We start from the raw sequence: 25,169 nt of genomic DNA, 5'->3' as shown, positions 1-25,169 counted from the left end.
GACCCCGCAGGGGGGACAACAGGGGGGTCCCCACCGCCCCGTCCCCTGTCCTTACCGCAGCACCCCATCCCGCACACTGTGGGTGGGAGGCAGCTCCCCGCCGTCCTTCAGCCACTCCAGACGCGCCTGGGGGTCCCCTGAGACGGTGCAGGCGAACTCGGCGGTGCTGCCGACCCCCTGGACGAGGCTCCCCGGTGTCACCCGTACAGTCAAGGGACCGCTGCCGCCATCGCCACTGTCACCAGCGTCACCTGGGCGGGATGCAAAGCCCTGATGGTACCCCGCGTCCCCAGCGAGCAGCGTCCCTGCTTGGGGAGGGGGTCTCACCATGGACAGCCACGTGGGCGAAGGCCTCGGTGGTGCCGACGCGGTTGGTGACGAGGCAGCGGTAGGTGCCGGCGTCGGCAGGTAGCACCGGGCTGATGCGGAGGAGGCCGCCGCGGTGGGCGACGCGTGCCGAGAGGCTGCCGTTGACCTTGTCCCAGGCGTAGAGCAGCGGGGGGGTGCCGTGGGCCAGGCACTGCACCTGCAGCGCGTCGCCGGCGCGCACCGCGCTCTCCTCCGGCAGGCTGGTGGCGTATGGTGGCGCTGCGGGGATGGGCGGTGCTGTCAGCACCCGGCAACAGCCGAGATGGGGCAAAAGGTGGTCGATGGGGCAAGGAATGGGTCAACTGGGCAATGAGTGGGTCAAGTGGGCAATGAGTAGGTCAATGGGGCAATAACGGGACAACAGGGAATGAGTGAGTCAATGCGGCAATAATGGGACAACAGGGCAAAGAACAGGTTGATGGGGCAATGAGTGGGTCAAGTGGGCAATGAGTAGGTCAATGGGGCAATAACGGGACAACAGGGAATGAGTGAGTCAATGGGGCAATAACGGGACAACAGGGCAAAGAATGGGTTGATGGGGCAACGAGTGGGTCAAGTGGGCAATGAGTAGGTCAATGGGGCAAAGAATGGGACAACAGTCCAATGAGTGAGTCAATGGGGCAATGAGTGGGTCAACGGGGCAAAGAATGGGGCAATGGTGGGAGGGTGTGAGTGAAGATGGAAGTGGGCATGTGCTGGGATGGACCAGAGATGGATGGATCCACAAGGGGAAGGACGGATGCAGGGGTGAGAGGGGAGATGGAGAGGTGGATGTGAGCTGGGATGGACAAATGATGGGTGGATCCACAAGGAAGGGATGGCTGGAGAAGTTAGGAGATGGAGAGACGAGCGTGTGCTGGGATGGATGAGAGCTGGACCCATCCACAAGGGAAGGGATGGATAGAGAAGTTTGAGAGGAGGTGGAGAGATGGATGTGGCTGAGTGATGGTTGCATCCACAAGGAAGAGATGGATGGATAGAGGAGTTTGAAAGGAGATGGAGAGATGGGTGTGAGTTGGGATGGATGAACGATGGATGAATCCACAAGGAAAGGACAGCTGGAGAAGTTTGAGAGAAGATGGAGGGATGGGCTTTTGTTGTGATGGTTGAGTAATGGATGAATCCACCAGGAAGAGATGGATGGTTGGAGGGGTTTGAGAGGAGACAGAAAGGTGGATGTGAGCTGGGATGGCTGATTGATGGATGAATCCACCAGGAAGGGGTGGATGGAGAAGTTTGAGAGGAGATGGAGAGATGGGCGTGTGCTGGGATGGACGAGAGATGGACAGATCCACGAGGAAGGGACTGACAGTGGGTGTGAGAGAATCTGGAGAGCTGGGTGTGAGCTGGGATGGATGAGTGATGGATGAACCCACCAGGAAGGGGTGGATGGAGATGTCTGAGATGGGGAGCTGGGTGTGAGTTGGGATAGATGAGCAATGGATGAACCCACCAGGAAGGGGTGGATGGAGATGTCTGAGATGGGGAGCTGGGTGTGAGTTGGGAGGTTGAGCGATGACAGGTCCATGAACAGGGGATGGATGGAAGAGAGCACAGACATAGAGATGGATGTGTACAGGGGAGGGAGAAGCAGGAGGACACATCCATGAGGAACAGCTGGATGGAGGAGCTTGAGGACATGGAGAGGAGGAGCCGTGCCAGGATAGATGAAGATGGATCCATGAGGAAGAGCTGGATGGGAGGGTGGGAGCAGTGACGGAGATAGAGATGTGCCGAGGAAGGACAGAGAGGAGCCACAGATGGGTGACGGGGCAAAGGAGCCGGTGGAGATGGCAGGAGGGACCCAGGGGCCACCCCCACCCTCCCGTCACCCCCTTACTCTCCACGTCGAGGGTGATGAAGGCCTCGGCGTAGCCGGCCGCGCTGCTGGCGTTGCAGATGTACTGGCCCGAGTCCTGCTGCGCGGCGCGGGGGATGACCAGGCTGCCGTCCACCACGCGGTGCTGCCAGGGCAGCGGCGCCCGCAGCTTCGACCACTCCACCCGCGGCGCCGGCTCCCCTGCAGCCAACACCGGCGTCCATCACCGCGGCGTCAGCCACCGCGGCGGGACGTCCCCTCCGCCACTGCCCACCCGGTACCTGTGGCCGTGCAGTGCAGTGTGGCGGTATCCCCGGCCACCACGGTGATGCTGGAGGGTGCGGTGACCTGGGGGGCACCGGGCTGCTGCTGCGCCGTCTCCACCGTGACGTCCACCCGCGCCTGTGCCGAGCCCAGGGCGCTGTGTGCCGTGCAGACGTAGGCGCCAGTGTGCTCCGGCTTGGCCGGCGAGAGCTGGTGGAGGGGACACGGGGTGGGTGGGGAGCGCCCGGCACCCACTGGTGTCCCCCACACCTATGGGTGTCCCCGCGCACCTGCAGGATGGCCTGGCTGTCCATGTGCAGCAGTGTTTGGTGCTCCACCTTCTGCCGGGAGCCTGGCCGGCTCCAGCGCACCAATGGCCGCGGTTCCCCCCGGCCCAGGCACTCCAGGCTGATGGACTTGCCCTCCTTCACCGTCACAGGCCCCGGTGGCATCACTGATACTGTAGGGGCACCTGGAGATGGGGGAAGGACATCAGTGTGGGGAGGGGGACACCATCACTAAGGACGTTGGCATGGCCATGGGGCACCATCACCCTGGGGACATCTGGAGCACATGGAGGACGTGGGGGTGGAGACACCGCCACTGAGGATGTTGGCATGGCCATGGGGCACCATCACCCTGGGGACATCTGGAGCACATGGAAGACATCAGTGTGGGGATGGGGACACCACCACTAAGGACATTAGCATGGCCATGGGGGCACCATCACCCTGGGGACATGTGGAACTTGGGAAGGACATCAGAGTGGGGATGGGGACACCACCACCCCAGGAACATCTGGAGCACATAGAGGACATCAACATGGGGATGGGGACACCACAGCCCCAGAGGACCTGGAGGACATCACCATAGGGACGTGGGCACCACCACTCCAGGAGCACCTGAAGCACGGAGAGGACATGGGGATGGGGACACCAGTACACTGGGGGCACCTGGAGCACACAGAGGATGACAATGGGGACACCATCACCCTGAGGGCCTCTGGGGGACATGGGGACAGGGACACTACCACCCTGGGTCCACCTGGAGCACATGGAGGGCATGAGGACACCCACCAACCCAGGAGGATCTAGAACACATGGGAGACACCAGCATGGAGATGGTGGTGGGGACATCACCACGTCGGGAGCATCTGGAGCCCATGGAGATGGGGACAGGGACACCGTGGCCACCTCGCACCTTGCACCAGGAGGTTGACGACGCTGCTGGCGACCCCGAAGCGGTTGGAGGCCACGCAGTGGTAGGCGCCCTGGTTGCCCACGTGGGCACCAACGATGGAGATGACGGAGCCGTTGGCACTGATCTTCACATTGTCTGGGGAAGGAGGAGCTGTCAACAGCAGGGCCACCCTGGGGACCGTGCCGGGGCCACCCTGGGGACCACCGTACCTTGGAGATGTTGGCCAGGTCCCATCCGCCACGTGACGTTGACCGGGCGGGCGCCGTCGTGGACACGGCACTTGAAGGTGGCATCTTCACCTGGTGCCACCGCCATGCTGTGCGGGTCAATGGAGATGATGGGGCTCTGCAGACCTGCAGGGACAGGGATGGGGAAGCCACCAAGCTCACCCGTGTCCCCCCAGTGTCCTCCCTCGCCCTATGGCCACACTTACGGTAGCTGGAGCTGTCACGGGAGGTGACGGTGACTGTGACGGTGGCCTCGCGGGTGACACTGCCTGTGTCCGCCCGGCACACGTACTCCCCCGAATCAGCCACTGAGAGCTGTGACAGCCGCAGGCGGGACCCCGAAACCTGGCGACACAATTGCAGGAGTGGTGGCGTCAACTGGCTACACTTGGCCACCGTCCCTCAACCTGCCGGTGTCCCCACATACCTGGTGTTTGGCCGGGAGGGTCCCCCCGCGCTTGTACCAGGTGATGGTGGCCTGTCCCTGCCCGGCCACCATGCAATCCAGGTCCAGGGTCTGTCCCTCGGTGACAGAGGACGCCGAGGACTCGATGCGGATGGGCGGTGTGACACCGGCGGCTGCACGGGCAGAGTGGAGGGTTAGCGTCCCCACTGGTTCCCAGCAGCACTGGGCACCTTTCCCTGTCCCCCCAAGGGTGACACTCACGGTGGGACAGGCTGGCTCCGTCATCGATGGTGACAATGAGGGACGTCTCCTGCGTGACGCCGCCCGATGTCACCCGGCACACGTACTCCCCCGAATCGGCCGCTGTCACCTGGGGGATGCGCAGGCGGGTGCCCGACACCTGGGAGGGGACAATTTGGGGACACGTCAGTGGCAGAGAGCAGAGGGCAAGGGCAGGATTTGGGGTGACCCCACGTGTCCCACCTGGTGGCCAGCGGGCAGGGAGCCACCGCGCTTGTACCAGGTCACCGTGGCGGGACCCGATCCGGCCACCAGGCAGTTGAGGTCCAGGGTCTGTCCCTCGGCAATGGCCGAGGACGAGGACTCGATGCGGAGGGGCTGGGACACGCCTGAGGCTGCAAGGGACAAAGAACAGGGATGTTTGTCACCGAGGTGCCACCCGTCTGTCCCCAAGCGCTGCCCTCATACTCACGGTAATAGGCACCGGTGCCACCGGGCACGGTGACGATGACAGACGCCTCCTGTGTCACAGTCCCCAGCGTCACCCGGCACACGTACTCCCCCGAATCAGCCACTGCCACCTGGAAGAGGCGCAGGCGGGTGCCCGACACCTGGAGAGGTGACAAGTTGGGGACACATCAGTGTCAGGCACAGGGCTGTGCCCTGTGCGGTGACATCACCTCCCCAGTGTCCCACCTGGCTGTTGGGGGGCAGAGCCCCCCCGCGCCGGTACCAGGTGACATGGGGGTGGCCCTGTCCTGCCACCATGCAGTTGAGGTCCAGGGTCTGTCCCTCGGTGACAGCAGCGGACGAGGTCTCGATCCGCACCGGTGGTGTGACACCGACAGCTGGGGGTGACAACGGGGTCAGTGGGACAGCCACTGTGTCCCTGTCATGTCCCTGTGTCACCCCCGACCTGTCCCCAGTACCGTAAGAGGAGCCGGCGCCTGTCTGGATGGTGACGATGAGGGACGTCTCATGTGTGACACCGCCCGATGTCACCCGGCACACGTACTCCCCCGAATCAGCCGCTGTCACCTGGGGGATGCGCAGGCGGGTGCCCGACACCTGGGGGGGTGACATGTGAGAAGGTAACACAAACCCCTCAGAACCCAAAAAAAACCCTTTTCCACCCCAAATGGCCCCTCTGATGTCCCGTACCTGGTGCTTGGCCGGGAGGGTCCCCCCGCGCTTGTACCAGGTGACAGTGGCCTGTCCTTGCCCGGCCACCAGGCAGTTGAGGTCCAGGCTCTGTCCCTCGGCCACGGAGGAGGAGGAGGACTCAATGCGCAGCGGGGGGGTGACACCGATGGCTGGGGACAGAGAAGGGAAGGTCACCTCAGGAAGACTGTGGCACAGTCCCCCTGTCCCCTCTGGTCCCCACTCACGGTAGGCGCTGGCCCCGCTGGGCTGGATTGTCACCATGATGGATGTCTCCTTGGTGGTGGCCCCACTGGTCACCCGGCACACGTACTCGCCCGAGTCGGCCGCTGTCACCTGCAGCAGCCGCAGCCGGGACCCGGACACCTGTGAGGAGGGGACACAGGCGTCACCGGGGCTATTTGGGCTTGCATGGGGCCACTTGGGCTTGCACGAGCCACCTGGGCTTATATGGGTCACTTGGGCTTCCACGGGTTCACCTGGGCTTCCACTGGGTCACTTGGGCTTGCATGGGGCCACCTGAGCTTATATGGGGTCATCTGGGCTTGCCTGGGGTCACCTGGGCTTGCACAGGCCACCTGGGCTTGCACGGGGCCATCTGGCCTCCCATGGGCAACCTGGGCTTATATGGGGTCACTTGGGCTTGCATGAGGCCACCTGACCTTGCATGGGATCACTTGGGCTTGCATGGGGCCACCTGACCTTGCATGGGGCCTCCAGGGCTGGCACGGGGCTGGCACGGGGCTGTGCATCAACCCCAACCACCCCCTTGGGGACATCCCCCTCCATGTCCCCTACCTGGTGCTTGGCCGGGAGGGACCCTCCACGCTTGTACCAGGTGACAGTGGCCTGTGTGGGGCTGGCGATGACGCAGTTGAGGTCCAGGGTCTGGCCCTCAGTCACCGGGGATGACAAGGACGACGACTCGATGTGCAGGGGGGTCGTGCTGCCCGGGGCTGGGGACAGAGACTGGTTAGAGACTGTGGCCACCACCACGTGTCACCCTTCAAGGGGCACCATGAGCGCACACATGGCAGCTTCCCCAGGGATCCAGTCATCCCAGAGCCAGGGACACCGCAGGGCGGTGTTACCACCCCATGGGTGACGTCCCCTGTCCCCTCTGGTCCCCACTCACGGTAGGCGCTGGCCCCGCTGGGCTGGATTGTCACCATGATGGATGTCTCCTTGGTGGTGGTCCCACTGGTCACCCGGCACACGTACTCGCCCGAGTCGGCTGCTGTCACCTGCAGCAGCCGCAGCCGGGACCCGGACACCTGCGGGGAGGGGACACAGGTGTCACTGGGGTTATTTGGGCTTCCACGGGGCTGCTGAGGCTCCAATGGGGCCACCTGGGCTGGCAGGGGGTGGCAGGTCAAGCGCAACCACCCCCTTGGGGACATCCCCCTCCATGTCCCCTACCTGGTGCTTGGCCGGGAGGGACCCCCCACGCTTGTACCAGGTGACAGTGGCCTGTGTGGGGCTGGCGATGACGCAGTTGAGGTCCAGGGTCTGGCCCTCAGTCACGGTGGACGGGGACTCGATGCGCAGCGGGGTCGTGCTGCTCGGGGCTGGGGACAGGGAAGGGAGGGTGACACTGGTGACTGCGAGCGTCACGGTGCACGGTGACCCCCTGCTGGCACTGTCACCCTTCATCCCCACTCACGGTAGGCGCTGGCCCCACTGGGCTGGATTGTCACCATGACAGCAGATTCCTTGGTGGTGGCCCCGCTGGTCACCCGGCACACGTACTCGCCCGAATCGGCCGCTGTCACCTGCAGCAGCCGCAGCCGGGACCCGGACACCTGCGGGGAGGGAACACGGGCATCACCAGGGCTATTTGGGCTTGCACGAGCCACCTGGGCTTATGTGGGGTCACTTGGGTTTCCATGGGGCCATCTGGGCTTCCACTGGGTCACTTGGGCTTGCATGCGGCCACCTGAGTTTATATGGGGTCATCTGGCCTCGCATAAGCTACTGGGGCTTACATGGGGTCACGTGGGCTTCCATGGGCCACCTGGGCTTCCACGGGGGCCACCTGGGCTTATATGGGGTCACTTGGGCTTGCATGAGTAACCTGGCCTTGCATTGGGGCCATTTGGGCTTGCACGGGGCCACTCAAGCGTGCACAGGGCTGTGCATCAACTCCAACACCCCCCCTTGGTGACATTGTCCCCTACCTGGTGCTTGGCTGGGAGGGTCCCCCCGCGCTTGTACCAGGTGACAGTGGCCTGTCCCTGCCCGGCCACCACGCAGTTGAGCTCCAGGCTCTGTCCCTCGGCCACGGTGGACGATGACGCCTCAATCCGGATGGGGACACCCGAAGCTGGTGGCCCTGGGGGAAGAGGACAGAGCTGTGACCACCCGTTGGGGACCGGCATGTCCCTCTCGGTGCCACCACGCCTCGTCTCACCATAGGACGAGCCGGATCCAGCCACCACAGTGACAACGACAGACGCCTCCCGCATGGTGGTCCCCAATGTCACCCGGCACACGTACTCCCCTGAATCGGCCGCTGTCACCTGGGGGATGCGCAGGCGGGTGCCTGACACCTGGGAGGGGACAATATGGGGACACATCAGTGCCGGAGAGCAGAGGGACAGCACAGGATTTGGGGTGACCCCTCCGTGTCCCACCTGGTGGCCAGCGGGCAGGGAGCCACCGCGTTTGTACCAGGTCACCGTGGCGGGGCCTGATCCGGCCACCAGGCAGTCGAGGTCCAGGGTCTGTCCCTCGGTGACCGACGGGGACGAGGACTCGATGCGAACGGGTGGTGCTGCCCCTGCAGGGAGGTAAATGGGGGACGTGTCGGGGGGCTGCGGCCCCCCCAAACCCTCCCTGAACCCCACCAGTTTCCCCCCACTCACCTGGCACCACGGCCACCTCGATGGCAGCGCGGGCCGTGCCAGCGGCGCTGGTGCCCACGCAGAGGTAGATGCCACCATCGGCCACCGTCACAGTGGGGATGACCAGCGTGGCGATGTCACCCTGCTCGGTGCGGGACTGCGGTGGCAGGGCAAGTGTGAGCAGCGCCCATGGTGCCCCCACACCCCCCAGGAGCACCCAAGGGTGCTGCCCCAGCTCACCTGCTGCGGCAGGGTGCCCCCCTGCTTCTCCCAGGTGATGGTGGCAGTTGGGGACCCGGCGACGCGGCAGTAGAGCCGCACTGTGGAGCCCTCCTGCACCTCAGTCCGCTCCGGGCTCACCTGCACCCGTGGGGCATCGGCCGCTGTGCAAAACGGGGGGTCAGGGTGGCATCGGGGGGTGGGGGCAATGGGGACAACGTGATGATGGGGACAATGGAGGAGAGAGGGATGATGGGGATGATGAGAACAATGGGGATGATGAGGGCAATAGGGACAACAGGATGATGGGGACAATGGGGGTGACAGGGATGATGGTGACAAGGACAATGGGGACAATGGGGACAATGGGGACAATGGGGATGACAGGGATGGTGGGGACATTGGGATGATGGGGACAATGGAGGCAAGAGGGATGATGGGGATGATGGGGATGATGAGGACGGTGGGGACAATGGGATGATGGAGACAATGGGGATGACAGGGATGATGGGAACAATGAAGACAATGGGATAATGGGGAAAATGGGGGTGATAGTGATGATACAGACCATGAGGATGATGGGGACAATGGGATGATGGGGACAATAGGGGTGACAGGGATGATGGTGATGAGGACAATGGGGACAATGGGGATGACAGGGATGATGGGGACAATGGAGGTGAGAGGGATAATGGGGATGATGAGGACAATGGGATAATGGGGACAATGGGGATGACAGGGATGATACAGACCCATGAGGACGATGGGGACAATGGGATGATGGAGACAATGGGGGTGACAGGGATGATGGGAACAATGAAGACAATGGGATAATGGGGAAAATGGGGGTGATAGTGATGATACAGACCATGAGGATGATGGGGACAATGGGGGTGACAGGGATGATGGTGATGAGGACAATGGGGACAATGGGGATGACCGGGATGATGGGGACAGTGGAGGTGAGAGGGATAATGGGGATGGTGAGGACAATGGGATAATGGGGACAATGGGGATGACAGTGATGATACAGACCATGAGGATGATGGGGACAACGGGATGATGGGGACAATGGGGATAACAGTGATGATGGGGAGGATGAGGACAGGGGGATGATGGGGACAATGAGGGTGTCAGGGATGATGCAGGCAATGAGGATGATGGGGACAATGGGGGTGACAGGGATGGGGCATGATGGGGACAATGAGGGTGATGGGGATGACAAGCAGTTACAGAGACAATAGCGGTGACAGGGATGACGGGGATGATAGTGACATTGGGGGTAAGGGAGTTGGTGGGGATGAGGGGGATGGACGATGGGAGATGACAGGGATGATGTTGACAGCAATGAGGGGGTGATGGGGACAATGGGCGTGATAGGGATGATGCAGGTAATGAGGATGACGGGGACAATGGGATTATGCGGATGGATGATAGGGATCATGGAGGGTGACAGGGGTGACGGGGACAAAAGGGCAGACAGGGACGATGCAGATGATGGGGACAACGGGATGATGTGGACGATTGGGGTGACGGGGATGATGGGAAATGATGGGACAATTGGGATGGGGATGATGTGGATGGACCATAATGATAGAGACGATAGAGATGAACCAGGATGATGGGAATGATGGGGATGAGGATGCTGAGGCTGGACAATGGGGATGACAAGGACACGCACCGTGCACATGGAGGAAGGCCCTCGCCGTGTGCTGCCCGGCGCTGCTGCGCGCCCGGCACGCGTAGTGTCCCTCGTCACCGGGCTCCACGGCGCCGAAACGCAGCGTCCCCCCCTGGACCACCGCCCGCGGCGGCAGCGTCCCTGCAGAGACACAGCCCCACGTCACCACCACGGCCCCAAACCCAGTGTCGATGTCCCCCCCGTCCCCGGCAGCACCTACCGAGCCACTCGAGGGTGGGTGTGGGGCTGCCGGTGCCCACGCAGCGGAACTCGGCCGGCTGCCCCGGCGCCACGCTCAGCTGCGCCGGCTCCACGGCGGCGGTGGGGGCAGCGGCGGTGGCGGCTGCGGTGATATGCGGGGGGGGCTCAGGGCTCGCCGGGCCCCCCCCCATGGTGCAGTGGGGGCGGTAGGAAGCGGGGGTGGCGTGGCACAGCCGGTGGGGGGTGTGCGGTGCAGCCCCGGCGTGCAGTGGGTGCGGGGGGAGCGTGGGGACCCCCCAGAGACCCCCTGCGATGACTTACCTGGCCTGTGCCCCTCCATGAACTCAACGGGGCCATAGAACATCTGAGTCTTGGAGGGGGCTGCAAGAAGGAGGGGGGATCTCAGGAGAGCGTGCCCATCACCCTGGCATCTGGGCATTGGCTTTCCCATCATTCTGGCACCTGGGCATCACCGCACCCATCGCCCCGATGACTGGCATCACTGCGCCCAGCATTCTGGCAGCTGGCTGCTGACTATGCCCATTGCCACAGCACCTTGGTGTCTGGGCAGCAACCCTGTCCATTGCCAGGGCATCTGGTTAGTGAATGTGCCCATCATCCCAATGTCTGGGTGCTGGATGTGGCCATCACCCTGACATCTGGGCAGTGAATGTGCCCATTGCCCCAGCATCTGGGTGCCCAGGGTGCCTATCACCCTGGCGTCCAGGCACCAAGTGTTGCCCAACACCCCAGCATCTGGGTGCCAAGTGTGCCCATCACCATTGCATCTGGGCACCCAGCCCATCCATTGCCCCCACATCTGGGTGTCCTGCCCACCCACCGCCCCAGCACCTGGGTGAGTGTGCCCGTCATCCCGACATCTGGGCGCCGAGCCAGCCCATCACCCTGGCGTCTGGGCACCCAGCCCACCCTTCACCCCAGTGTCTAGGTGCTCAACCTGCCCGTTGCCCTGGCATCTGGGCAACCAGTGTGCCCATCACCCCATTATCTGGGCACCCAGCCCACCCATGACCACAGCAACTGGGCAGCAAGCCACCCCAGCATCTTGGCTCCCAGCGTGCCCATCACCCCGTTATCTGGGCGCCCAGCCCACCCGGCACCCTGGTGCCCACCCTGCACATAGAGCGTGGCGGTGCCCTGGTCCATGTCCAGCATGTTGGAGCCGGTGCAGACGTAGACGCCGGCGTCCTCGGGGCGCACGCGCCGCAGCGTCAGGATGCCGTTGAAGTCGACGGCGCCGGGCGGCAGCGAGCCGTGGCTCTGCCGCGTCCACACCAGCGTGTAGGCGGGAGACTGCGGGGGGAGAGGGGCCTGAGGCCACGGCGATGGGCGCACAAAGGGGTGGGGGGCACTGCAGGGCTGTCTGCGCACCCAGTGGGGACAGGTGGGCACCCAGGGGTGAGGGGTGACCCGTGGAGGCAGGTGGGCACCCGAGAGTGCTCGCAGGGGTCATATGGCTGGATGGACACACAGGGGTGTCCCTGTGCACCTTGCGTGTCCCCATGGACACACAGTGGTGTCCCCATGCCCTGCATGTCTCCATGGGCACCCAAGGGTGTCCCTGTCCCCTGCATGTCCCCATGGGCACCCAGTGGTGCCCCCATGCCCTGCATGTCTCCATGGGCACCCAAGGGTGTCCCCACGCCCTGCATGTCCCCATGGGCACTTAGGGGTGTCTGCACACCTTGGGGCACCCAGGGGTGTCCCTGTACAGGCTGCATGTCCCCATATCCCCACAGGCACCCAGTGGTGTCCTCATGCCCTGCATGTCCCCGTGGGCACCCAAGGGTGTCCCCATGCCCTGCATGTCCCCGTGGGCACCTTGGGGTATCTGCATGCCTTGAGGGCACCCAGGGGTGTCCCTGTGCACCCTGCATGTCCCCATGACCACCCAGGGTGTCTCTGTGCCCTGCATGTCCCCCTGAGCACACAGGGGCGTCCCCATGCCCTGCACATCCCCAGGGGCACCCAAGGGTGTCCTCCCACCCCGTGCTGTGCCCCCCACCCCTCACCTTGCTCTTGGCAGTGCAGACAAAGGTGACATCGGCCCCGGGCTTCACCCGCTGCACCCGCTTCTCCTCCACGGTGACGGTGATGGGCTTGTCAGGGGTCTCTGTGCCCGGACAGGAGAGCTGAGCCCCGCTCCCCCCCTTCGTCCCCATGTCCCCCCCTCGGTGACAATGACCTACCGGTGACAATGACCTCGGCGCGGCTGGCGTTGCTGTACCGCAGGTTGCGGCAGGAGCAGACGTAGACACCGGCTTCGGAGGGCTGGATGCTGGCGAAGTGCAGCTCCTCACCTGGCGGGGAACACGCAGGTGACACCGCAGTCCCCCCACCTTGGGGACACCCCTGTCCCTGAGCTACCCAGTACCTTGTCGCCGGCTCTGGGCGCCCTCGGGGAGGGGTCGCCCGTCTTCCCGCGCCCAGTGGTAATAGAAGGGGGGCTCTCCGGTGGCGTGGCAGCGCAGGGTGACGGCGCTGCCCTGTGTCACCGCACTGCGCGGGGGGTGCACGCGCACGGCCAGCGGCACCGGGGACCCCGCGGGGACACACGCCTGGCCCCGCACCGTCGGGTCACCCACATAACCAGGGGCGCAGCTGCGGGGGAAAAGAGGGGGTGAGAGGATGTTGGGGGGTATAGCAGGATGGGTATGGGGGGATAGTGGGGGTGTATATTGGGGTAAGAACATTGGGGTGGGGATATTGGGGTGCAAATAGTGGGGTGATCCCATTGGGGTGCAAATAGTGGGGTGAGCCCTTCGTGGTGCATATACTGGGGTGAGCACATTGGGGCACAAATATTGGAGTGAGAATACTGAGGTGTAAATAGTGGGGTGAGCCCATTGGGGTGGGGATATTGGTGCAAATAGTGGGGTGAGCATATTGGGGCACAAATATTAGGATGAGAACATTGGGGTGGGGATATTGGGGTACAAATATTAGGGTGATCCCATTGGGGTGGGGATATTGGGGTGCAAATAGTGGGGTGAGCCCTTTGTGGTGCATATACTGGGGTGAGCATATTGGGGCACAAATATCGGGGTGAGAACATCAGGGTGGGGATATTTGGGTGCAAGAACTGGGGTGAGCCCTTTGGGGTGGGGATATGGGGGCTGAACATATTAGGGTGGGTACCTTGGGGTGGGTATAGTAGGGTGAAAATATTGGGGTGCAACATCAAGACGAGCATAGCAGGGTGGGTACAATGGGGTGAGCCCACCAGAGTGACTATACTGGGGAGGTATATTGGGGTGAAATGGGGTGCATATTCAGGGTGGGTACGTTGGGATGAACATATGGGGGTGCATATAGAGGGGTCAGCCCATTGAGGTGCATATATTGGGGCTGAGCATAACGGGATGAGTATATGGGGGAGGGTATAAGTGGGGTGAGCTTATTGGGGTGCATATATGGGGGTGAGCACATTGGAATGAGCACTTTGGGGTAGGTATAGGAGGAGGAGAACATCGGGGTGAGTTCATGGGGGTGAGTATTTGGGGTGAGTATATCAGGGCTGGTATATTGGGGTGAGTACAAGGGTGAGGAGTGCGTTGATGTGGGTATTTTGGGGTGAGTATATAAGGGTGGGTGTAAGGGTGGGCATTTTGGGGGGGTATTTTGGGGTGGGTATATCAGGGTGAGTATATTGGGGTGAGCACTTTGGGGTGCGTATAGCAGGAGGAGAACATTGGGGTGAGTATATGGGGTAGGTATTTGGGGTGAGTATATCAGGGCTGGTATATTGGGGTGGGTACAAGGGTGAGGAGTGCATTGATGTGGGTATTTGGGGGTGAGTATATAGGGGTGAGTGTAAGGGTGGGCACTTTGGGGGGTATTTTGGGGTAAGCACATCGGGGCGTCTATATGAAGGTGGGTGTAAGGGTGAGCACGTTGGGGTGGGTCTATCAGGGAAGCCCATCGGGGTGAGTATGTTGAGGTGGGTAAGTTGGGGTGAGTATATGGGGGTGAGCACCCTGGGGTGGGTGTGTTGGGGTGAGTATATGGGGGTGAGCACCCTGGGGTGGGTGTGTTGGGGTTAGTATATGGGGGTGACCGCTTTGCGGTGAGCACTTTGGGGTGAGCACATTGGGGAGGGTGTGTTGGGGTGGGTACAGGGATGAGCACATTGGGGCGGGGGCATCAGGGGGGTGTATGGGGGTGAGCTCATTGGGGTGGAGATATGGGGTGGGCATATGGAGGTGGGTATATTGGGGTGTGTATATTGGGGTGTGTATATTGGGGTGACTATATGAGGACACCTTTGTGGGGGTGTGATATCAGGGTGAGTACATGGAGGGTGGTATATCAGGGTTGGGGTAGGGGGATGGGTGTATGGGGGGTGGTATATGATGGGTGGGTATAGCAGGGTAGATATATGGGGGTGAGCTCATTGGGTTGACTATATGGGGGTGGGTGTATTGGGGTGGGTATACAGGGGATGGGTATACAGGGGATGGGTATATGGAAGTGGGCCCATCAGGTTGGGTACATGGTGGGTGCTATATCAGGGTGGCTATATGGAAGGTGGTATATCAGGGTGGGTATCTGGGGGGTCGTATATCAGGGTGGGTATATGGAGGGTGGTATATCGGGGTTGGTATATAAGGGTGGGTGCTATATTGGGGTGAGTATCTGGGGGGTGGTGTATCAAGGTGAGTATATAGGGGGATGCTATATCAGGGTGAGTATATGGAGGGTGGTATACTCCCCCTGGTATAGCCACCCCAATATACCACCCTCCATATACTCACCCTGATATAGCATCCCCCTATATACTCACCCTGGTATAGCTACCCCGATATATGGGGGGATGGTATATCAGGGTGGGTATGTAGGGGATGGTATATCAGGATGAGTATATGGAGGGTGGTATATCAGGATGAGTATACGGAGGGTGGTATATTGAGGCTGGTATATCAGGGTGGGCATATCGGGGAGGGTATATGTGGGTGGGTATATCGGGGCGACTATATGGGGGTGACTACAAGGGGGTGGGTGTGTGTGGGGTGCCACAGCCCCTCACCGCTCGCAGTACTGCCCGGCGTAGCCCGGCTCGCAGGCGGTGCAGCGGTACCCGCCGCCTCCCAGACTCTCACAGGTCCTGGAGAACCTGCGGGGGACACAGGGAGAGGTGGGGGCGCGTCCCCTCCCCAGCACCCCCCACCCCAGCACCGGCACTCACTGGTTTTCGGGGTACGGGAGGGGACAGGCGCAGGGCTGGCAGTCCTCGGGGGTCCCGGCGGTGGCATCCCCGTAGAAACCGGGGGCACACTGGTCACAGAAATCCCCCGCTGTGTTGTGCAGGCATCCCTGGGGGGGGACACACAAATATTTGGGGGTGCACACGTGTGATAGACACTCAGCCCCCCCAATTAATGCGGATGGAAGGACTCACGGAGCAGGCGCCGCTCTCGGGGTGGCAGGTCTCGGAGTGGCCGTTGCACTCGCAGAGCTCGCAGTGCCCCAGGTACAGCCCACCCCCAGTGCGCGTGTAACCGGGGGCACAGTCCTGCCGGGGCAACAGAAATATGGGGTTCAGAGTTGTGAGCCCCCCTAAATAGCCCTGGGAAGGGGGGTGATACTGGGGGTAATACTGGGGGTGATGCTGGGTGTGATACTGGGGGTGATGCTGGGGTGGTGCTGAGGGTGATATGGGGGTGATGCTGGGCATGATGTGGGGGTCATGCTGGGGTAATACTGGGGATGATGCTGGGGTGATGCTGGGGGTGATGTTGGGGTGGTGCTGGGGGTGATGTTGGGGTGGTACTGGGGGTGGTGCTGGGGGGTGATATGGGGGTGATGCTGGGCATGATGTGGGGGTCATGCTGGGGTGATACTGGGGTAATACTGGGGGTGATACTGGGTGTGATACTGGGGTGATGTTGGGGTGAAGTCGGGGCGAAGTTGGGGTGATATTGAGGGTGATTTTGGGAGTGATGTTGGGGTGATGCAGGGGTGATGCTGGGGTGATTATGGGGGTGATGTGGGTGATGCTGGGGTGATACTAGGAGTGATACTAGGGGTGATATGGGGCTGATGGGGGTGACGCAGGGGTGACATTGGGGTGATGCTGGGGTTCACCTGGCAGGACAGTCCCTGGTACCCAGGGGGGCAGCGACACTCCTCCACCTCGGGGGCGGGGGGCAGGCCGGGCTGGGGGGGCACGGCCACCTCCATGGTGACATCGGCGATGCTGGCGGCGGCCGTGCTGGTGGAGTAGGTGGCTCGGATGAGGATCTCGTCCAGGTCGGCCAAAGCCATCATGAGATGCTCCCGCGTTGCCGGCTGCCCGTCCGGGCGCTGCCAGTATTGCTGCAGGCAGAGGAGGGGGTCAAGGGGGGGCACAGCGGCTTGGGGCACCGTGGGGACAAGGGACATTGGGGACAAAAGCCACCAGCATCCTCTTACCTCCCGAAAAACGATCTCAAAGGCCTGGGGGGTGCGCAGGGGCAGGTCGGGCTGGTACGCCACCAGTGTGATGTCGTTGCCCTGTGGATATGGGGGGTCAAGGGGAGGTCCTGGTGTCACCATGTCACCCCCCCAGTGCCACCCCAGCACCCCTGTACCGTGATCTGGATGTCGGCGTCAGGCAGGGGGGCTCCCTGCCCCCCCGGGGTGTAGGTCAGCGTGTAGCGGAGGCGCCCGCCGTAGGAGCCCACCTGTGTGGGGACGGGATGGGGACGGGATGGGGACGGGATGGGGACGGGATGGGGACAGGGAAAAGGAAGAGAAAGGAAGAAGATGGGGATGTGGCCAGGGACGGGATGGGGAAGAGCATGGGTAAGGGAAAGGGACAGGGATGGGGATGGGATGGGGATGACGGGATGGGGATGATAGGATGGGGATGATGGGATGGGGATGATGGGATGGGATGGGGATGACGGGATGGGGATGACGGGATGGGGATGACGATGGGGATGGGGATGGGGATGACGGGATGGGGATGACGGGATGGGGATGACGGGATGGGATGGGATGGGGATGACGGGATGGGGATGACGGGATGGGATGGGATGGGATGGGGATGGGGATGGGGATGGGGATGGGGATGGGATGGGGATGACGGGATGGGATGGGGATGGGGATGGGATGGGGATGGGATGGGGATGACGGGATGGGGATAACGGGATGGGATGGGATGGGATGGGATGGGATGAGATGGGAATGGGATGGGAATGGGATGGGAATGGGATGGGAATGGGATGGGATGGGGAAAGTGCAAGGGAAGAGGAAGAGGATGGGACAGGGTGGGAGAGGGATTGGGATGGGGAAGGGAGGAGGAAGGGGGTGGGAATAGGACAAGAATGGGGATGGGGAAGGGGAATAGGATGGGGTTGGGATGGAAAAAGGAAAAGAAAAGAGAAAGGAGAGAGAAAAAAGAAAAAAAGAAGAGGAAAGAGGGGAAGGGAGGAAAAAGGGGGAAAAAAAGGAAAAGGGGGGAAAGGTGGGAAAGGCAAAAGATGAAAAATGGAAGATGAAAAGGGAAGAAGGGAAGAAGGGAAGAAGGGAAAGGCAGGTGATGGGGAGGTTGTGCCCACCTCCTGTGGGGCGAGCACCCAGAGGTGCCCCTGGACATTGGGTGCAGCCACTGGGCTGGGAGCTCCCACGGGCACCCCTGTCCCTGGGAAGGGGGGACGGGGACACCCCCGTTACCTTGTCCCCCTGATAGGGGGGCGGCAGCTGCCAGTAGTAGGAGTCGGGGGGCAGGTCCCCGAAGCGGTTGTAGCTCAGGCGGGGCTGGGGGGGCCCCGGCTCCACGGCGAAGCCGCTGCCCACGCGGGTGCTGCGCTGCCGGTTCATCAGCGCGAAGCCCTGGGCGTCCCCAGGGGCGAAGGGCGTGCGCACCTGCGGGGGGACGCGGTGAGCAGGGTGGGGACAGCTGGGGACAGCGCGGGGACGCGGGGACACTCACGGTGGCGCGGGCGCGGGCGGCGCTGGCGCAGTGCTGGACGATGCCCATGCAGAAGCAGGGCAGGCAGCCGCCCGCCTCGCCGGCGCTCAGGTGGAAGTGGTGGGGACGGCAGGTGGCACATTGGGGACCCTCCACGTTGGCCTTTTTTAGCGGGAGGAAACAGGGTGGGTGACATGGCCCCGTCACCCGCTCTGGCAGGGTTTGGGTGGCAGGGACAGGGCTCACCTTGCAGCGGCACCGCCCGTCGGCGTCACAGCCGTCACCGACGCTGCCGCGCGGGTCGCACTGGCACTGGCCGGTGGGGACACCCGGTGCTGGGGGGGAGCAGCGGTCACACACAACCCCCCACAGTGTGGGGACACCCCCTTGTCCCCTCCCCATGACACTCACCTCGGCACGGCTCCCCCCGCGGTGGGTCCCCCACATACCCGGGTGCGCACCTGTGCGTGGGGACACCACAAAAAGCCGATGAGGAGGGGAGACACACCCCAAAACTCACCGCCCCCTTCACCCCGGTGCCCCCCGGTACCTCTCGCAGAGGCGCCCGCTGTGTCCCGGGGCGCAGGCGCTGCAGGTGGGCTGCCCGTCACTGTCCTCGAAGCAGCTCTTGGTCACCCTGCGAGGGGACAAGGGAACGGGTAACCCCCAGCCCGTGTCCCCAAGGACATGGCAGGGGCTGGGGGGGCACCTACTGGGTGTCACTGGGGGGTCCGTGGCAGGGACAGGGCTGGCAGTCACCCGGGGTGCCGCGGGTGGCATCACCGTAGTAGCCGGGTTGGCACTTGTCACATTGGTCACCCTCTGTGTGATCCCGGCAGCCCTGTGAAGGAGGGGGTGACGGCGTCGGCGGCATTGCCACGGGTGTCACCAGGGCGTCCCCAGTGTCCCCAGCTCACCTGGCAGACGCCAGTCTCGGGGTGGCACTCACTGGCGTGGCCGTGGCACTGGCACGGCTCACAGGTGCCCAGGTAGAGCCCGGCGGTGCTGCGGGTGTAGCCGGTGTCACAGTCCTACAGGGGGGACACGGGGACAAGTGGGCCACCACTCAGTGTCCCCAGGGCCCTGGGGAGGGGACAGCGAGGGGCTCACCTGGCAGGAGGCTCCGCGGTACCCAGCGGGACAGGCACAATCCTCCACCTCCAGTGCTGGTGGGCGGCCGGTGGCGTGTGGCACCGCCACATCCAGGGTGACATCGGCCAGCCTGCGGGGCGAGAGGGGACGTCCCCACCGCCCTGCCTGCCCCTGTCCCCATGTCCCCAGTGTCCCCCTATCCCCCATACCTGCTCTCCTCCTGGTGATCTGAGTAGGACGCCCGGATCATGAAGAGGTCCACGTCGGCCAGCGCCATCAGGAGATGCTCGCGGGTGGCGTCGCGCCCGTCCGCCCGGCGCCAGGCACGCTGCGGCCACAACCGGTGGGTGACACCGCGTCCCCGACCCCACCCCGGGGTGGGGGACACCCCCGCCGCTCCTCACCTCGCGGAAGGGCACGGTGACCGCGGTGGGGACGCCGGCGGGGGGGCTGGTGTCGGAGAAGTGCTCCAGGAGGATGCCGTTGCCCTGCAGCAGCACGTCGGGCTGGCGCGGCAGCGCTTGGGCGCTCGCCGGTGCCCGGTGCGTCACCGTGTACCGCAGCTCGCCGCCGTACGATGTCACCTGCGGGGTGGGATTTGGTGAGGCTCAGCCAGGCTTGGGGATGGATGGTTTGTCCCCCAGGCGTCCCCAGCGCTGCCGGCACCTTGTCCCCGGCGAAGGGCGCGGGCAGCACCCAGTAGTAGACGTCGCGGGGCAGCGTGTGGAAGGCGGTGAAGAGCAGCTCCCGCGGTGAGGAGAAGCGGGTGCCCTCGGCCACCGTGCGGGTGCCGGCCAGGTTGGCCAGGCTGAGCGGCGGGGACTCCTCGGCCGTGAGTGTCACCTGCGGGGACAGGGAAGGGGTTTGGTGGGCACGGCATGGCACATCACACCATGGCACTTCACACCATGGCATACCAACACATGACATGGCACAGGACAATGTGACACAGCACAGAATGGTGTTATATGGCATGGCACAACACGGCATGGCATGGCGCAGCAAGGCATGGCGTAATGTGGCACTACATGACATGGCACAACATGGTGCTACATGACACGGCACAGCACTCCATGGCATGGCATGCCAATGCGTGACATGGCACAGGACAATGTGACATGGCACAACGTGGCACTACACGGCATGGCATGTTACAGTGTGGCATAAAATGGCATGGCAAGACACCGTATGGGACAGCATGGCAGGACATGACAGCGTGACGTAGCGCTGCATGGCACAGCATGGCAAGACATGGCACAACGTGGCAGGACACGGCACGGCCTGAGATGGTATGGCATGGCATGGCATGGCAAGGCACAGCGTGGCATAACATGGCACATAATGGCATGACATGGCATGGCAAGACATGGCACATGATGGCATATAATGGTGCGGCATGACATAGCAAGATGTGGCAAGACATGGCACACAATGGCACAACATGGCAGGGTCCAGATGACATGGCTTGACATGACATAGCATGGCAAGGCTAAGCGTGGCATAACATGGCATACAATGGCACAGTATGGCAAGGTCCAGATGACATGGCTTGACACGACATAGCATGGCAAGGCTCAGCGTGGCATAACGTGGCATACAATGGCACAGTATGGCAAGATGTGGCATGTGATGTCATATAATGGCACATAATGGCATGGCACAGCATGGCAATACATGGCACAACACAGCAAGACATGGTACACAATGGCACAACATGGCACGACATGACGTGGCAAAACATGACATAGGATGGCACAACGGCACAGGATAGCACGGCATGGTACAGCACGGCTCGACATGACATTGACTGGCATGGTGTGGCAAGACATGACATAGGATGGCGCAACATGGCACAGGATAGCACGGCATGGCATAGCATGGCTTGACATGACATAGACGTGGCAAAACATGACATAGGATGGCGCAACACGGCACGACATGGCCCGGCGCGGCCCGCAGCGGGTACCTGGTGGCGGCTCCAGGCAGAGCTGGCGCAGTGCCGCGAGACGCCCATGCAGAAGCAGGGCAGGCAGCCCTCGGGGTTGGCCGCGCTCAGGTGGAAGGTGCCGGCGGCGCAGGAGTCGCAGAGCCGGCCCCGCACGTTGGGCTGCGGGGACAGGAGGGTGGGTGCCCAAGGAAGCGGGTGGGAGCAGCTGGGGGCTGGGAAATGGGGGGCTGGGGTGGGGGGTGATGTGGGTGGGGTCTGCTGCGGAGTGGAAATTGGGGTGGGGGGTGGGTGATGGGGGCTGGACTGGGTGCTATGGGGGACTGGAATCGGTGCTATGGAGGGTTGGCATGGGTGCTGGGAGGATACTGGACTGGGTACTATAGGGAAACCCACTGGAAGTCCCAGGGATTGGACTGGGTGTTATGGGGGCAGACTGGGTGCTATGGGGGACTGGAATGAGTGCTGGGGAGGCACACTGGGTGCTATAGGGGAACCCACTGGGTGCCCCAGGGATTGGACTGGGTGCTATGGGGACAGACTGGGTGCTATGGGGGACTGGAATGGGTGCTGGGGGGGTCAGACTGGGTGCCAGGGGATGAGACTAGGTGGGACTGGGTGCTGGGAGGGGACCGAACTGGGTGCTATAGGGGATCCCACTGGGTGCCCCAGGGATTGGACTGGGTGCTATGGGGACAGACTGGGTGCTATGGGGGACTGGAATCGGTGCTGGGGGGGTCAGACTGGGTGCCAGGGGATGAGACTAGGTGGGACTGGGTGCTGGGAGGGGACCGAACTGGGTGCTATAGGGGATCCCACTGGGTGCCCCAGGGATTGGACTGGGTGCTATGGGAACAGACTGGGTGCTATGGGGGTGGGACTGGGAGATGGGGGGGGGTTGGGATGGGTGCTGTGGATTGGACTGGGTCCCATAGGGATCAAATGGGGTGCTACAGGGTTTGGAATGGGTGCTGGGGGGGGTTGGAATGGGTGCCCCAGGGATGGGACTGGGTACCATGGGGGTGGGACTGGGTGCTGGCAGGGGAACCAGACTGGGTTCTATAGGGGAACCCACTGGGTGCCCCAGGGATTGGGCTGGGGGGGCTGGAATGGGTGCTGGGGGGGCAGACTGGGTGGTACAGTGGATAACACTGGCTATGGGGATGGGACTGGGTGCCACAAGGGGCGTGCTCAGAATAGTGGGGATGAGACTGGGGACCCCACTGGGTGCTACAGGGGGGTCACACTGGGTGCTATATGGGATTGCACAGGGTGTGGTGGGGGATGGGAGCACCCAGCCCACCCCCCAGCGTCCCTGTCCCCACCTTGCAGCTACAGGTGCCACCAGCTCCATCCTTGCCCCCCCGCGCATCGCACTTGACCAGCTCCTGGCCTGCAGGCAGTGAGAGTGAGGGTAGGGGCACCCATGGGTGGGGGGTGGCACCCATGGGTGCACGGGACCCCACAAGCAGCCCCCAGCACTCACCGATGGGGGTGCACTTGCCGCCCGGCTGGATGGGGTCACCCTCGTAGCCTGGGGCGCACCTATGGGGACAGAGGGTGGTGGGTGGGGGGTGTCGGGTGGGGGCGTTATGGGGACCCCCCTCCACCACAGGGACCCCCACCCACCTCTCGCAGCGCCGGCCGGCGTAACCGGGCGCGCAGGCGTCGCAGGTGGCCTGGCCGTCCGTGTCCATAAAGCACGACTCCGAAAACCTGCGGGTGACGGTGACGGTGACACTGGGAAGGGGACATTTCACTAGGGGGAGGTCTCCTGGGGTTGGCACCCACCTGCGGCTTGGCTCAGTGTAGGGACAGGGACACGGGTGACAGGCGGTGGCCGTGCCCTTGGTGGCATCACCGAAGAAGCCGGGTTTGCATTTCTCGCATTGGGGACCCTCTGTGTTGTGCTGGCAGTTCTGCAGGGGGACACATGTGACGTGGGAGGGTGGTGACACCCCACCACGTCCCCCTGTCACTCTGTCACCCCCCCTTCCTTACCAGGCAGTGCCCAAAAACAGGGTCGCAGGTGCTGGAGTGGCCGTGGCAGCCGCAACCGGAGCAGGTCCCCAAGTAGGGTCCCCCTGTCACCCGCTCGAAGCGGGCAGCACAGCGCTGGCACGACAGCCCCGCGTAGCCCACGGGGCACCTGGGGACACAGCAGCGTGATGGTGGCATCGCCATGGCGGTGGCACCAAACCCACCACCTCGCCGCCAGCGGTCACCTGCACTCCTCAACGTCCCCGGCCAGTCCCAGGCCGGTGTCACCGGGGCTGGTGACGTCCATGGCCACGTCGCTGAGCCCCACGCTGGCCATGCGCCCGTCGTACACGGCGCGGATGAAAATGCCCTCCAGCCCCTGCAGCACCAGCAGCAGCAGCTCCCGGCTCACCGGGTTCCCCGCCTCGTCCTCCCAGTGTTCCTGCGGGTGCGGTGACACCCGTGTCACCCAGGGGTGCCAGCGCTGGCATCACCCGCTCACCAACAACACTGGTGTCACTCGCCTGGCACCACCAGCATCGCCCACCTGCCACCAGCAGCATCGCCCCCACCACCATCGTCATCACCATCACCATCGCCCACCATCACCCCCACACCCCCATCACACACCCACACCCCCCCAACATCACCCACCATCATCATCACCCATTTGGCGCCAGCACCACCATCGTCTCCACCCCATCATCGTCACCCCTGCCCACCACCACCCATCACCATCATCATCACCCACCATCATCACCATCACCCACCTGACACCAGAATCACCATCACCCCCCCCCACCATCACCATCCCCCATTTGGTGCCAGAATCACCATGACCCCCCTATCATTGCCACCCACCATCACCCCCCTATAACCTCCCCCATCACCCCACCACCATCATCATAAACCATTTGGCACCAGCACCAACATGATCCCCCCACACCACCCCCCATCATCACTCATCTGGCACCAGAACCACCATCACGCCCCACACCATCACCCTCCCACCATCATCATCACCCCCCTACCATCATTATCATCAACCATTTGGCACCAGCATCACCATCATCACACCCCATCATCCTCCCACCATCATCCCCCCCAACCATCACCATCCCCCTCCACCTCCCACCCACCTCGGTGAGGGGCAGGTGTCTCCGGTTGGGGACATCGGGCTGGGTGGCCCCAGCGCGCGCCCGCAGCTGCCGCCCGTGTCCCTGCAGCACCACGTCGGGGTGGCTGGTGGGCTCGGGGGGGCCCCTCCCCAGCCGGTACCGTACGCCGTAGCTCAGCGCTCCCCCGTAGGCATCCACCTGCACCAGCGGGACGTCAGCGCCCGTGCCGCCGCTGTCCCCAGCCCCTTGTCCCCCCCGCTGTCACCTTGTCCCCAAGGAAGGTGTCAGGCAGTGCCCAGAAGGCATCGAGCGCCAGGAAGCGTCGGGACAGGTCCAGGAGCTGGAATTCCTCGGCGCCCGCGTCCACGTGCAGCTGGGTGGCCGAGAGCACCGGCGAGGACGGCGCCGCCAGCACCGTCACGTTGACACCTGCGAGGACAGGCTCAGCGCCCGCCGTGCCCCTTGTCCCCTGCCCCTTGTCCCCAAGAC

The 25,169-nt window shown here is 63.2% G+C and overlaps 1 protein-coding gene across 3 annotated transcripts in view; it reads right to left on the bottom strand.

The window, feature by feature from the left end:
• Positions 1 to 25,169, bottom strand: part of HSPG2 (heparan sulfate proteoglycan 2) — a 52,811-nt gene that overhangs the window by 12,341 nt on the left and 15,301 nt on the right. For 2 of the 3 annotated variants that reach the window (XM_082070104.1, XM_082070105.1), the window contains 58 exons: positions 24,946 to 25,109; positions 24,702 to 24,878; positions 23,808 to 24,004; positions 23,584 to 23,731; positions 23,374 to 23,501; positions 23,212 to 23,298; positions 23,069 to 23,127; positions 22,908 to 22,975; positions 21,604 to 21,744; positions 20,304 to 20,480; positions 20,042 to 20,221; positions 19,847 to 19,965; positions 19,656 to 19,767; positions 19,463 to 19,576; positions 19,259 to 19,386; positions 19,096 to 19,182; positions 18,957 to 19,006; positions 18,792 to 18,880; positions 18,567 to 18,707; positions 18,308 to 18,499; positions 17,221 to 17,313; positions 17,063 to 17,143; positions 16,736 to 16,966; positions 16,050 to 16,163; positions 15,837 to 15,964; positions 15,678 to 15,764; positions 13,026 to 13,252; positions 12,841 to 12,951; positions 12,664 to 12,764; positions 11,764 to 11,944; positions 10,952 to 11,011; positions 10,650 to 10,772; positions 10,430 to 10,570; positions 8,770 to 8,912; positions 8,551 to 8,686; positions 8,320 to 8,465; positions 8,097 to 8,235; positions 7,864 to 8,018; positions 7,350 to 7,488; positions 7,106 to 7,254; positions 6,822 to 6,960; positions 6,485 to 6,642; positions 5,914 to 6,052; positions 5,687 to 5,838; positions 5,455 to 5,593; positions 5,222 to 5,373; positions 4,998 to 5,136; positions 4,769 to 4,920; positions 4,547 to 4,685; positions 4,307 to 4,458; positions 4,086 to 4,224; positions 3,862 to 4,005; positions 3,653 to 3,787; positions 2,743 to 2,924; positions 2,470 to 2,662; positions 2,210 to 2,389; positions 328 to 588; positions 56 to 251 (listed from right to left, as the gene is read on the bottom strand). In XM_082070104.1, the coding sequence (XP_081926230.1) occupies positions 56 to 251; positions 328 to 588; positions 2,210 to 2,389; positions 2,470 to 2,662; positions 2,743 to 2,924; positions 3,653 to 3,787; positions 3,862 to 4,005; positions 4,086 to 4,224; positions 4,307 to 4,458; positions 4,547 to 4,685; positions 4,769 to 4,920; positions 4,998 to 5,136; positions 5,222 to 5,373; positions 5,455 to 5,593; positions 5,687 to 5,838; positions 5,914 to 6,052; positions 6,485 to 6,642; positions 6,822 to 6,960; positions 7,106 to 7,254; positions 7,350 to 7,488; positions 7,864 to 8,018; positions 8,097 to 8,235; positions 8,320 to 8,465; positions 8,551 to 8,686; positions 8,770 to 8,912; positions 10,430 to 10,570; positions 10,650 to 10,772; positions 10,952 to 11,011; positions 11,764 to 11,944; positions 12,664 to 12,764; positions 12,841 to 12,951; positions 13,026 to 13,252; positions 15,678 to 15,764; positions 15,837 to 15,964; positions 16,050 to 16,163; positions 16,736 to 16,966; positions 17,063 to 17,143; positions 17,221 to 17,313; positions 18,308 to 18,499; positions 18,567 to 18,707; positions 18,792 to 18,880; positions 18,957 to 19,006; positions 19,096 to 19,182; positions 19,259 to 19,386; positions 19,463 to 19,576; positions 19,656 to 19,767; positions 19,847 to 19,965; positions 20,042 to 20,221; positions 20,304 to 20,480; positions 21,604 to 21,744; positions 22,908 to 22,975; positions 23,069 to 23,127; positions 23,212 to 23,298; positions 23,374 to 23,501; positions 23,584 to 23,731; positions 23,808 to 24,004; positions 24,702 to 24,878; positions 24,946 to 25,109 (8,134 nt within the window). The remainder of the gene's footprint in view (positions 1 to 55; positions 252 to 327; positions 589 to 2,209; positions 2,390 to 2,469; positions 2,663 to 2,742; positions 2,925 to 3,652; positions 3,788 to 3,861; positions 4,006 to 4,085; positions 4,225 to 4,306; positions 4,459 to 4,546; positions 4,686 to 4,768; positions 4,921 to 4,997; positions 5,137 to 5,221; positions 5,374 to 5,454; positions 5,594 to 5,686; positions 5,839 to 5,913; positions 6,053 to 6,484; positions 6,643 to 6,821; positions 6,961 to 7,105; positions 7,255 to 7,349; positions 7,489 to 7,863; positions 8,019 to 8,096; positions 8,236 to 8,319; positions 8,466 to 8,550; positions 8,687 to 8,769; positions 8,913 to 10,429; positions 10,571 to 10,649; positions 10,773 to 10,951; positions 11,012 to 11,763; positions 11,945 to 12,663; positions 12,765 to 12,840; positions 12,952 to 13,025; positions 13,253 to 15,677; positions 15,765 to 15,836; positions 15,965 to 16,049; positions 16,164 to 16,735; positions 16,967 to 17,062; positions 17,144 to 17,220; positions 17,314 to 18,307; positions 18,500 to 18,566; positions 18,708 to 18,791; positions 18,881 to 18,956; positions 19,007 to 19,095; positions 19,183 to 19,258; positions 19,387 to 19,462; positions 19,577 to 19,655; positions 19,768 to 19,846; positions 19,966 to 20,041; positions 20,222 to 20,303; positions 20,481 to 21,603; positions 21,745 to 22,907; positions 22,976 to 23,068; positions 23,128 to 23,211; positions 23,299 to 23,373; positions 23,502 to 23,583; positions 23,732 to 23,807; positions 24,005 to 24,701; positions 24,879 to 24,945; positions 25,110 to 25,169) is intronic. The other variant, XM_082070106.1, reaches the window with a different exon arrangement.

This window comes from Streptopelia decaocto, assembly GCF_964273445.1.
Source record: "Streptopelia decaocto genome assembly, chromosome: 20".
Lineage (NCBI taxonomy): Eukaryota > Metazoa > Chordata > Aves > Columbiformes > Columbidae > Streptopelia > Streptopelia decaocto.
Note: the sequence above shows the minus strand (reverse complement) of the source record. Positions and strands in the feature narration are given on the sequence as shown.